The sequence below is a fragment of the Piliocolobus tephrosceles genome, chromosome 3, assembly GCF_002776525.5.
Source record: "Piliocolobus tephrosceles isolate RC106 chromosome 3, ASM277652v3, whole genome shotgun sequence".
Lineage (NCBI taxonomy): Eukaryota > Metazoa > Chordata > Mammalia > Primates > Cercopithecidae > Piliocolobus > Piliocolobus tephrosceles.
In genome coordinates this window covers 113610138-113623527 of record NC_045436.1, presented here as the reverse complement: position 1 = coordinate 113623527, position 13390 = coordinate 113610138, and the positions used below count along the sequence as shown (strand labels likewise).

At 45.4% G+C, this 13390-nt stretch overlaps 1 protein-coding gene across 2 annotated transcripts in view; it reads right to left on the bottom strand.

The window, feature by feature from the left end:
• The window catches only part of PPEF2 (protein phosphatase with EF-hand domain 2), a 41468-nt gene that overhangs the window by 19398 nt on the left and 8680 nt on the right, over positions 1-13390 (bottom strand). For both annotated transcript variants that reach the window (XM_023189796.2, XM_031935292.1), the window contains 8 exons: positions 11731-11858; positions 11519-11576; positions 9541-9716; positions 7802-7916; positions 6430-6476; positions 4435-4601; positions 3006-3042; positions 2766-2915 (listed from right to left, as the gene is read on the bottom strand). In XM_023189796.2, coding sequence (XP_023045564.1) covers positions 2766-2915; positions 3006-3042; positions 4435-4601; positions 6430-6476; positions 7802-7916; positions 9541-9716; positions 11519-11576; positions 11731-11858 — 878 coding nt within the window. The remainder of the gene's footprint in view (positions 1-2765; positions 2916-3005; positions 3043-4434; positions 4602-6429; positions 6477-7801; positions 7917-9540; positions 9717-11518; positions 11577-11730; positions 11859-13390) is intronic.

The following is a 13390-nucleotide window of genomic DNA, read 5'->3' as shown; positions in this document are numbered from 1 at the left end:
CCTAACTTAAGGAGATTAATAGTGTTATGTTTTCAGTCTTTTCCAAATAGGCGCTGTCCTGGGCACTTTCTGTAAATTAGTTGATTAACCCTCATACCAATCCTATAAGATAGCATCTTTTATAGTACAGATAAGAAAACTGAGGCACAAAATACTAAGACTCTTCCAGGACTGAATCCAGATAGTCTGCCTCTGGAGCCCATACCTCTCTGTACTTTTCTCCCAAGTAGTCCTTGGACTGTATCATTTGCTGCATCACCCTCTCTCCAGAGCTTTGCAAACCAAACACTGGGAAGTTAGTTTTTTGCTAAGCCACAGAAAATAAACTTTTCTTTAGCATTCTTTCCCAGAGTTCCTTCTTCTCTGTTTACAAAATTAAACATGATTCTTCCCATGAGATAATTTGCTCTGCTGTGGCTTGCTGTCTCTGCCTCCAGACATATAAGCAGCTGGTCAGAACGTTTGAGCTGAAAGTTTGTGAGAAACATCAAGATACAACTGATGGCTAAGGGTGGCTGCTCATGCCTATAATCCCAACACTTTGGGAGGCCAAAGTGGGAGGATTACTTGAGCCCAGGAATTCAAGACCAGCCTGGGAAACATAGTGAGACCCCATCTCTACAAATAAATTTTTTGAGACGGAATCTTGCTCTGTTGTCAGGCTGGAGCGTAGTGGCGTGATCTTGGCTCACTGCAGTCTCTGCCTCCCGGGTTCAAGCAATTCTCCTGCCTTAGCCTCCCGAGTAGCTGGGACTATAGGCGTGTGCTGCCATGCCCAGCTAATTTTCTTGGATTTTTAGTAGAGATGGGGTTTCACCATGTTGGCCAGGATTGTCTTTATCTCCTGACCTCATGATCTGCCTGCCTCAGCCTCCCAAAGTGCTGGGATTACAGGCGTGAGCCATGGTGCCCGGCATAATTTTTTTTTTTTTTTGAGACGGAGTCTTGCTCTGTTGCCCAAGCTAGAGTGCAGTGGCACGATCTCAGCTCACCAAAACCTCTGCCTCCAGGGTTCAAGCGGTTCTCCTGCCTCAGCCTCCTGAGTAGCTGGGATTACAGGTGCGTGCCACCATGCCTGGCTAATTTTTGTATTTTTAGTAGAGACAGGGTTTCACCACGTTGGTCAGGCTGGTCTCAAACTCCTTACCTCGTGATTCGCCCGCCTCCGATTCCCAGAGTGCTGGAATTACAGGCATGAAACATCATGCCCGGCCCTCTACAAATAATTTTTTTAAAAATTAGCCAAACATGATTGTGTGTGACTGTAGTCCCAGCTACTCAGGAGGCTGAGGCTGGAGAATTGCCTGAGCCCAGGAGGTCAAGGCTGCAGTGAGCTGTGATCATGGCACCACACTCCAGCCTGGGTGACAGAGTGAGACCCTGTCTCAAAAACAAACAAACAGAAAAAGATAAGACAGATGGGTAAATGAAAACACTGAGTTTGGGTGTACAGGGACACACAGAAGTTTCTAGTTGCCAAACCACAAGGAGTCATATCCTTACTTGCTAAATAGTATCTAAGTCTAGAAACCACACATTAGGGTGACAGAGTAACAAGAAACCTGGGTCTCTGGAGAACTTCATAGAACCAAACCACCATTTCAGCCAACAATTGCCTATTCCAGGATTCAAACCCCGGTCTGTCTGACTCTAAAGCCATATTCTTTCATTTCATATACGTCTCATATACATAGACTTTCATATCCATATCCATTAGAATTGCCCAAAGTTGAAGTAGACTGATTGTGTGGGGATGAGTTCCTTGTCTTTGGAACTTCCCAGGAAAATGTTGTTATGGATGTTGTAGCAGCATTTCCTGTGTGGGATAAGTCAAGTTTAAGAGTTAAGTGAAAGAAAATAGAACCTTTGCTTTCTAGGTTTTCATTTCCAAAATGAAATGGGAAATAGAAATCTATTGTTGTTGGTAAATCATACATTCTGTCTCACACTCTTCCACCCCCTACCCCAACACATTCTGGTTATTGTGTGTTCCTTTAGGGCAGGCACCATCTCTGTTTCATCTTTTTATCTCCCTAACACTTTCTTTGCACATAGTAAGCACTCAAAACATACTTGTTGAGTTTAACTGAAATTGATCTTCATCTTTTTTTCTGCCAACTAGCACCCTCTCTGAATGTAGCAGTAGGCACTAAATACATATTTCTTGACTTTAATTGAAGGGAATATGAATTATTTGGGAAACATAGGCTCTTTAGGTGACATTGATTGAGAGGTAGTGTTTAGAATTATCTAGATCCAATGGCAGATAACGCGGCACTGGTTGCTACTCCCCACTAGCATGTACATGGTAGACATGACAAAGTGACTGCAGCACACTTGCCCCCTAGCCCAACTGCAGACTGTCAATCTTTTTTTTTTTTTTTTTTTTTTTTTTTAGGAATAGGTTCTCGCTGTGTCCCCGCAAGATGGAGTGCAATGGCAATCAGAGCTCACTGCAGCCTCCCAAGTAGCTAAGATTACAGGTCCATGCCACCACTCCCAGCTAACTTTTTAATTTTTTTGTAGAGACAGGGTTTTGCTATGTTGCCCAGACTCATCTCAAACTCCTGGTCTCAAGCAATCTTCCTGTCTTCTAAAGTGCTGAGATTATAGGTATGAGCCACTGTGCCCAGACTCCGTACTCTTAACAGCCTCCACACTGTTAGCCATAATGAGTTGACTGCAGTCAACATGTGAGACAACATTTATGTTGGCAATGAGACTGGGCATTATGGTGAAATTTGTATTATTTCATTAACCACTACCTTGTTCCTCTCTATTTTGTCCAAAAGCTCCAGATCAGTTATGTCTGACACCCCACCATGAAGAATTAGAACTTTCTCATCTATCAGAGTGGCCAGTGGAAGCCAACAGAAAACATCTTTCAGGGTTCTTAGTATTTCCTTCCCATGTATCTGGAAAAAATGATATGAACAAAATGTCATCAAATAATTCACTCAACTTATCTGAACTAAGAGAAACTTTTGTCTTTAAAGGCAGCGCACCTTGTATTTGTTCATCACTTCCTTGGTGAAGCCATATCTAGATTTAGAAGCACAAATAGATATTAGAGTAAATTGGGTGACAATAATCAGGGCATAATCACATTTTCAGAAGAATGCATATTCTAGGTATATGTACTTAAATACATAGAAAAGGGACTGAGGAATAATCACCAAAATGTTTACAATTGTATCATTATCCCTGGGTAGATAAATTATGTGATATTTTAATTTTCTTCCTTTTGCTTATCTGTATTTCCTACTTTACTATCATGAATCTCTATTGTTTATATGATAGAGTATGTGTATGCAAAAACAAATTCAATGGTTTCATTGGAATAGTAAAATAATGTGTAAATTAAAAAAAAAAAAAAATCTGGGCCAGGCACGGTGGCTCACGCCTGTAGTCCTAGCACTTTTGGAGGCTGAGGTGGGTGGATCATGAGGTCAGGAGATCGAGACCATCCTGGCTAACACGGTGAAACCCCGTCTCTCCTACAAATACAAAAAATTAGCCAGGTGTGGTGGCGGGCGCCTGTAGTCCCAGTTGCTCAGGGCGCTGAGGCAGAAGAATGTTGTGAACCCAGGAGGTGGAGCTTGCAGTGAGCTGAGATCGTACCACTGCACTCCAGCTGGGCGACCCAGCGAGACTCCGTCTCAAAAAAAAAAAAAATTCTGGGCTGGACGCGGTGGCTCATGCCTGTTATCCCAGCACTTCGGGTGGCCAAGGCGGGTGTATCACTTGAGGTCAGCAGTTCGAGACCAGCCTGGCCAACATGGTAAAATCCCGTCTCTACTAAAAATACAAAAAAAAAAAAAAAAAAATTAGTCAGGCATGGCGGCGGGTGCCTGTAATCCCAGCTACTTGGGAGGCAGAGGCAGGAGAATCGCTTGAAACTGGGAGGTGGAGGTTGCAGTGAGCCAAGATCACGCCATTGCACAGCCTGGGCAACAAGAGTGAAACTCCATCTCAAAAAAACATCTGACTGTGTGCAGTGGCTCACGTCTGTAAATCCCAGCACTTTGGGAGGCTAAGGGGGTGCAGATCACTTGAGGTCAGGAGTTTGAGACCAGCCTGGCCAACATAGTGAAACCCTGTCTCTAATAATAATACAAAAATTAGCTGGACATGGTGGTGCACGCCTATAATCCCAGCTACTTGGGAAGCTGAGGCAGGAGAATCACTTGAACCCAGGAGGCAGAGGTTGCAGTGAGCTGAGATCATGACTGCACTCTAGCCTAGGTGACCAAGGGAGACTCTGTCTCCAAGAAAAAAAAATTTTTTTTAATGTTATATTTTGTGTATTCTGCTTTTTTAAAAAATTGGAAAACTAGTTTTAAAGTCATTTAACAAATAAGAAGTTCTGGAGAAATAACGTTTTACAATCACAACAAACAAACATCAACTACCCAAGCATGTTTTGACTCGTACCGTAAGTTCACCATATGGTCCTCATGGTTTCCTCTGTTAAGATGGAACTCTTTGGGGTAAACCAGCATGAAGGCAAAAAGAATCATCAGGATCTCTACTGAATCTTTGCCTCGATCCACAAAGTCACCATTGAACACATAGGACCGTTCTGGTGATGGGAGGCCATTCTTTTCAACAAGGAGACCAGTCAAAGAATGAATGGGAGGAAGGAAATAGGAAATTAGGTTAAAACCAATAGGCATTTGACAATCACATCATGTCTAACACCAATTCTGTGCTTTCTAGGTCTCCACAAGCATGAAACATCAGTAAATGATGGAAATAACTTCTATTGATCTTATATTTCCTTTCCAGAGAGGCTAAGGTTATGAGATGCTCCTTTAGACAAAGCCTGAGTGTTGCCATGTGGTGTGGCGCAAAGGGCACCAAACTTGTGATGCAAAGGCCAGTTTTAAGTTCTGGCCACACTATCTTTAACTAGAAATAATAATGCCTGCCATAGATTTCTCAGGATTAAACAAGATAATGCATGGGAAAATGCTTTGGGAAATGTAGTATGTGTAGAAGGTAATATTCCATTAAAAAAATTATACTCATTTCCCTTGTTATATGTTCTACACATTATAACTAAAATATATATGAAAATAGCTTTTGGTTGTTTTGATAATAATCAGTTTTCTTTATGTGGAAGAAAGAAAATCAGTTGCTGAATAGTTATTTATTTATTTATGTTTTAAGAGACAGGGCCTCACTATGTTGCCCAGGCTGACCTCAAACTCCTGGCCTCCAGTGATCCTCCCACTTTGGCCTCCCAAACTGCTGGGATTACAGGCATGAGCCACTGCACCTGGCCCCTTCTAGTTATTAATCGAACATTTTATATTTGTTAAATAGATTGTAAAAATTTACTAGAATATAATACAGTGCTGACTTTTCTATTATGTATTTGCTGCAGCAGAGTAGTAAATATTATTTTAAAAAGTATTTTAGGCTGGGCACGGTGGCTCACACCTGTAAGACCAACAGTTTTGGGAGGCCGAGGTGAGTGGATCACTTGAGCTCAGCGGTTTGAGACCAGCCTGGCCAACATGGTGAAACCCCGTCTTTATAAAAAGTATAAAAAATTTGGTCATCGTGAGACAAGTTAGTTTTACCCTACTGATGATCTGTTGTTGCCAAGGTAATCCTGCTGGGTATGAACCCACAGGTTCAGACATTTGGAGTATGTGCTTGGCTCAGGAGCCAATGGGGTGAAGCTACCACATGTGGGATTTTGACTGAATGCCTCTAAGTCAGAATCCCGCCCAGGCGGAACCATAGGGCAGAGCTGCGGGGCCTCGGTTGGCCTCGGAGCCTCTGTTAGCCTCGGATAGCCGGTCTCCCAGTGGCCTCGGATAGCCGGTCTCCTGCCGTCCCGGCCGGCGGGCAGTTCAGCCCCGCAAGCGCACAGGGACCCGGGGCCAGTCTAGAGAGTCCCTCCTCCTGGGAAACCGGGTGCGGCGGGAAAGGCGGCAGCCCCCTAGCCCGTCACGCAGCGCACATTCGTGGGGAACCTGACATTAAACCATTCCTAGATGACCTGCTTCTGGGTCGAGATTTCGTCCTGAGCAGAGCAGCTCCCTCGCTGTGATCTACTGAAAGTCAGCCCTCGACACAGTGGTTTGAAAAAGAAAAATAAATAAATAAATAAATAAATAAATAAATAAATAAGGACATGGTGGCATGCACTAGTGGTCCCAGCTACTCGGGAGGCTGAGGTGGGAGGATTGCTTGAACCTGGGAGGCAGAGGTTGCAGTGAGCCTAGATCTCACCACTGCACTCCAGCCTAGGTGACAGAGTGAGACCCCCATTTCAAAAATAAAAATAAAAATAAAAATAAAAAATAGTATTTTAAAAATTCAAGTAATATTTAAGCATTTGTTCAATTGATACTGAATTTGAGCTTCTACATTAAGCTTCAGAGCAAGAAAGCAACTTAATTTGAATATTCATACCTTATAAAATATAAATATTAAGTCATCCAATTGGCCATGTAAGTCTCCTAACAAAGATAGAAAAAGAATATCAGTTCTGATTGTTCCTTACCAGTGCTTCTAATTTTTATTATAAGAAAGAAAATACCCAGAAGAATCTGACAACAAAACCCTACAGTTACTAAGTTTTCCATATACAAGATAAGGATAAGTATAACTTCTCCTTATTGCAGAGATAGTATTGAAAGCAGAAGGCGGCCGGGTGCGGTGGCTCACACCTGTAATCCCAGCACTTTGGGAGGCCGAGGCAGGTGGATCACAAGGTCAGGAGCTCCAGATCATCCTGGCTAACATGGTGAAACCCGTCTCTACTGAAAACAGAAAAAATTAGCCGGGCCTGGTGGCGGGCACCTGTAGTCCCAGCTACTTGGGAGGCTGAGGCAGGAGAAAGGCGTGAACCCAGGAGGCGGAGCTTGCAGTGAGCTGAGATCGCAGCCACTGCACTCCAGCCTGGGCAACAGAGGGAGACTCCGTCTCAAAAAAAAAAAAAAGAAAGCAGAAGGCATAATATTTTTTCTGCCTGATTATTGTAAATAGTAAATGAGCTACATTTTTACTGAAGCAAAGATGGGACAGAACAATGCAGGGTTGCAAACCTAGATGAGAACTGGAGAGATTTTGCCCATGTTAAAATAGGAAGCAGCTACTCACTTATGAGCCAGTGTTAGAAGATTTTTCAGAAGACTTTTAAAGCAAAATCTAGACCTTAATATAAAATCAATCCTACACATTTCAAATGTTGAAATACCATTTTTAAAAGTTTATGAACATTGCAAGGCAAGCAAGACCTATCTGCAGGCTGCAGGTGCCCCTAGCTGTGCCAGTTACAATCCCTCGTGTACTGGAGCCTCCCTCTACTAGGTTAAGGTGTGGCACGTCAGTCTACAGTGGATGTTAAAAATCGCTGGAAACATAAGATGGGGAAAACAGCAATTAACAGGACTTCTTTCCAGGAGAGGAATGTGTGTGGATGGGAGAAATAATTTGCTAGTCATCGGGGCTTTCTCAAGTACCATTAAATAAACCATCTTCTAACAAGGAGGGTCTGGTTATTTGCAGAGATTTTGTTTTGAATGAAGAACATGAGTTTGAGTCAATATGAATTGCTTGGGAAAATAAAGCAGAGGCTGGGCCCTGAGCTCCATGGTCCCCTTCGCTGCACCATCACCTCTTCTTTAAATAAATTTGGAGTGAATATGCAAATCACGAATCTGAAGAGGTTAAACTTGGCTTATCATCACATCTCCCTGCAGCCACTCCTCTTGCATCTCCACACAGGTAGAGCGTTCTTGTTTGAGTCTAGCACCGAAAGCTGTTTCTGACTGGCTCTTACCACACACTGTGATCTCCTCGCTGTAACAGGTTGAGACCCGGTTGATGTTTGGCAGTTGCACCAGATGTTTCTTGGTTTCATACAAAAGGTTCAAGACGTAGCGAGCATGGAGCTGCTACTGGGAGGAAGCGGAGGGAGGGAAGAAAACCACGCTGATATTTGTGAGGGAAAATGGTCCTTACCTTTACTGCTTAACAACCCCAATCACCCAAGACTCCAAAAGTAACCCCAGTAAACTGCTCCTGGGACTATGCACGAATTCTTCCTTTTTCACCCAACTTCTGCCCTTGTTTCTGCTTTTCATCATCCCCACTTGTTCCTCCTGCAAATATTGAGCTACTTTTCTCTTTCCTGTCTACTCTATTAAACCCTTCCTTGCCTTTAGCATGGGAGGACCATGTGATTGTCTCAGTAAAGTATGACTAAGTGCAGGTGTGTTGATGGTACTGATTGATCCTGTCATTACTGGAATGTATCAGCTCAGCTCCTCCTGCAATGAGTTACATTCATGTGGAAGAGGGGAAGGATCGAATTCTGACATAGAGCCAGAAACTGACTATCTCTCGCCACCTCTACCCTACCATCAGAGTTCCAAGCCACTATCGTCTTTCGCCTGGACTATTGCAGTAGTCTCTTGACTGGTCTCCCTGCTTTGGCCCTGGCCACCTACACTGTCTTAACACAGCAACCAGAATAATTATTTTAAAAAACAAGTCAGGGCTAGGGGTGGTGGCTCATGCCTGTAATCCCAGCATTTTGGGAGGCCGAAGTGGGGAGATCACAAGGTCAGGAGGTCGAGACCATCCTGGCTAACACAGTGAAACTCCATCTCTACTAAAAATATAAAAATATTAGACGGGCATGGTGGTGGGCACCTGTAGTCCCAGCTACTTGGGAGGCTGAAGCAGGAGAGTCGCTTGAACCCAGGAGGTGGAGGTTATAGTGAACTGATAGTGCACCACTACACTCCAGACTGGCTACAGAGTGAGACTCCATCTCAAGAAAATAAAACAAAACAAAACAAAAGTCAGATTATGTCATTCCTATGTCTGCTGTCTCCCTGTCTTTTTCAGAAGAATAAAAGTCCACCCCCCTCACCTCCATTACTCTTCCCCTGGCTCCCTCTTCTGCAGCCACAGTGGCCTCCTGAGGTTCTTGAACAGTCCAGGCAAGTTTCTGCTTCGGGGATTTTCTATGTGTTCCTCCCTCTGCCTGGAATGCTCTTTTTCCCGCGCATTCCTCACCACCTTAGACCTTTGCTCAGAAATAACCTTCCCAGACAACTCTATAGAACTGCTATTTCTTCCACCCACAACTTAGTTTGTTCTTTTCCATAGCTCTCATCACCTTCTAATATACAGTATAATTGTCTTATTTATTGTTTATTGTCTGCCTCCCCGATGGATTGCCAGCCCCATAAGGGCAGAGATTTTATCTGTTTTGTTCACTGCTGTATCCTCAGAGCCCAGAGCAGTGTGGGGCACAAAGCAGTACTCAGTAGTTATGTGTGGGATGAATGAACAATGAGAGATTATGCGATTAGGAAGAAAAGCTGTCAGTCGTCAGAACTGGCTGATTGATTGCAAGATCCTGGCTAAGCACAGCAGGGGTAGAATCTCTCTAGTGGACACGTGACATGAACATCCTAAATCTGGGGCCATTCTTTCTGTGCTGGGTTTGGTCTCCCTTTACACATTTCATGGAGTTGGTTCTGACCCAAGTTCCCCAGGTGAGCTTACTTGTTTCAGTCTGAATGCTTCTATCAGGGCAGTTGCATGGTCAGGCAGGAGCGGGAAGGAGAGGCGTGGCCCCGTGTAACTGTCGGGTACCTCTATGGACTCATAGTCACTGCATTTCTCCATCTCAGAGTCCTGGGCGAATCTGTCCTCAGTGAACATGCGGGTCAGGAAGTCCCCTAGTCCCGATAGAAAAGGTGGATCAGCTTATGATCATCTGATCATGCAGTCTACGGGCACTATAGAATAGTCGTTGGCTGGGCACGGTGGCTAACACCGCTAATCCCAGAACTTTGCGGGGCCGAGGAGGGAGGATTGCTTGAGCCCAGGTGTTTGAGAACAGCCTAGGCAACATAGGGAAACTGTCTCTACAAAAAAATTTTAAAACTTTAGCCAGCCATGGTGTCGCACACCTGTAGGTCCAGCTACTCAAGAGGTTGAGATGGGAGGATCACTTAAGCCTGGGACTCAGAGGTTTCAGTGAGCTGAGATGACACCACTGCACTCCACCCTGGGCAAGGGAGTGAGACCCTATCTCAAAAAAAAAAAAAAAAAAAGGCCGGGCGCGGTGGCTCAAGCCTGTAATCCCAGCACTTTGGGAGGCCGAGAAAGGGGGGATCACAAGGTCAGGAGATCGAGACCATCCTGGCTAACCCGGTGAAACCCCGTCTCTACTAAAAAAAATACAAAAAACTAGCCGGACGAGGTGGCAGGCGCCTGTAGTCCCAGCTACTCAGGAGGCTGAGGCAGGAGAGTGGCATGAACCCAGGAGGTGGAGTTTGCAGATCCCGCCACTGCACTCCAGCCTGGGCGACAGAGCGAGACTCCGCCTTAAAAAAAAAAAGAAGGCCTTCCCTGGACTGTTGAAGCAGGACATGGTTAATCTGGCTTCAGCTTCAGCTCCAGCACAGAAGAGGAAAAAGGAGGGAGAAAGTGACAACAGACTAGCGTGGGCAGGAGGAAAAAGTCATGCTTTCTACTTTTATTCTAAAAGATCAAGATTTGTCAGACTTAGAGAGTACAGAAATGTAGGGACCTGGATTTGCAAGCAGAAGGAAAGGGGAAAGCCAGGGTGGAAAAATCATTCACAGGCATTTATATTGCATTTAGTGAGCGCAACAGGTGCATCAGACCTGGCAGTGCCTTCCAGCAGCTTCCAGCTGCCAGCATCTGCGTCTCTAGACTGAGGGCATATTTCCTGGATCTGGGTGGCAGGCCAGAAATGCTATGGAATTAACAATCTCCTGGCTGGGCCCAGAGGTTCACGCTTGTAATACCAACACTTTGGGAGGCTGAGGCAGGTGGATCGTTTGAGGCCAGGAGTTCAAGACCAGTCTGGTTAACATGGTGAAACCCTGTCTCTACTAAACATACAAAAAATTAGCCAGGTTTGTTGGCGCACACCTGTAATCCCAGCTACTCGGGTGTCTGAAGTTCAATCACTTGAACCTGGGAGGTAGAGGTTGCAGTGAGCCAAGATCATGCCACTGCACTCCAGCCTGGGTGACAGAGCGAGACTCCTTGTCTCAAAAAGAAAAAGAAAAGAAAAAGCCTCCTATTCTTCCCTCCCACCTCCCCAGCTGCTTTCAACCAATGACTCCCTGGAGTTGACACAGAAAAACTCCAGTTCCCTCTGCCTGCAGCAGGGATAATTCTGAGGCTTGTGTTTTGCACTATTTCCCAGGCACACTGAGTTGTTGGACTGGCTGACGTTCCTTTCCTGAATGCCTTCCCCATTCCCTCCCACCCCCAGAGTTTCTTGAACTTACTAAATGAACTCTTTGCACTCAAACTCTTCTCTCCAGGCGTGTGTTTGGGAGAACCCGGCATGAAACCCCAGTCTGCCTTTTACTTGTCAGTCCCTTGCTTCTTCCCTGGCTGTCATCAGATTCACAGTTTCACTCCCTGGGCATCCCCCACCTCACCCTGCAATCTGTGGCCTTGGGACAGGAGGACATGACATGTGGCAGTTCATACTCACTCTCATTGTGGCTGCTGGGGATGAAGTGATCCATGAGATAGCTGAAGAAGTCATGGAGCTGCAGAAGAAGCCAAGGAGACGTGGCTTTAGAGGTGAGGGAAAAGAGAACCCACAAGTGGTCCGGTTGGCCTCACCTTCAGAGCACCCGAGCCCTGCTGCCCAAGGGCTGAAAGGCAGAGCAGGAGGTGGCCCCGTCCCACATCTCATTGTACCTTGACTTGGTCTTGCTGCCCAGCATATTCTATAGACTGGAAGATGCTCCAGGTGCAACGCCGCCTCATCTCCAGGCGGGCCATGTAGCGCCGGTACCATCTCTGGATCAGGGCTGCTGCCTTGAAGGCTATGACACCGGTGGAGAAGAAAGCCTGTGAGCTGGGACTCCCTGGGCCAGGGGATTGGGGGTAGGGAGAGGAAGCTGCTCAGCCCTCTCCCACTGTATATGTGAGGAGAAGATGGAGCGGAAGCACTACCCATTGAGGCCCATAAGAAGTATCTCCCTTTCTGCTGGCAATAGTGTTTTTCCCCATTTCCAGCCCCTCCCCTTCATTCCTGCCTGATGGTTATACTAATATCACTGTAGGTTTATTAGAATTCCCATGTCTTGATGAAAACATTTCTGTGTAGGGATGAAAAGGTTGGACTGCCAGGATTCCGAGAAGCAGATGTAAACTCTTCTGCGAGGATGCAGCATCCCTGACAGGTTATAATGCGGGAATGGGGTGGACATTTTGATATTGTGACAATAGACTGGATGTCAGGATACCTGGGTTCTAGACCTAGAACTGCCCTGACAAGCTCTGTGGCTTCAGGCAAGTCATCTGGGGCTTCAATGTCCTCATCTGGAAAAGGGGCGGGACCAGACGAAGACTGGGAAGAACAAACAGTAGACAGATATGCAAATGAATGCATCCTACGATATCAGGGGGGCAGCAAGTGTTTCCCAGCTACCATGCTTGCCACCCCCAGTTCCCTGACATCCCTGTAGGCTTTAAGCACCCCCATCATAAGATAGAGAGCACTGACCATGCAGTCCCCCACATGGCCACTGGGCCTCTCATTTTTGCCAGGACCTGTGCCAGGTGACCAGGTAGGGCAGGTTAGGGTGTAGAGTTTTGGTCTTTATATAAGGTTTAGGAACTGTGGTCAAGTATTGTTGCCAGAGAAGGGAACAGCTGCCCACACAACTAGATTCTTTTTAAGCTCCAAGGCCTAGATACGTTGCTGGTGATGAATGGACTATTTGTGGATAAAGCTGGATTAGACACCCTGCAGGCTGACTCAGGTCAATCTCATAAATAGCAGACAGATTGATTTAATATATTTAGTTTGCATTAGAGAGATAATAGAATTCTTGCTGATTTTCCTAAGAGGAAAGATGATGGTGACATGGCAAAAGAGAAGCTGGGAGGAACTTAAACAAAGCTAAGCTTGATTTCTTATGAAAACAAAATTCATACTACTAGTATTTCTCAAAGGCACTCGCTAAATAATAAGAGATGAGGTTGAATCCCACTGACTGACTTATGTAAAACCATGTTCAGAATAGTGAATGAGGCCGGGCGCGGTGGCTCATACCTATAATCTCAGCACTTTGGGAGGTTTAGGCTGGTAGATCACCTGAAGTGAGTTCAACACCAGCCTGGCCAACAAGGTGAAACCTCATCTCTACTAAAAATACAAAAATTAGCTGGGGATGATGCAGGCATCTGTAATCCCAGCTACTTGGGAGCCTGAGGCAGGAGAATCGTTTGAACCTGGGAGGCAGAGATTGCAGTGATCCGAGATTGCACTACTGCACTCTAGCCTGGGCTAGAGACTCTGACACACACACACACACACACACACACACACACACACACACACACACACACA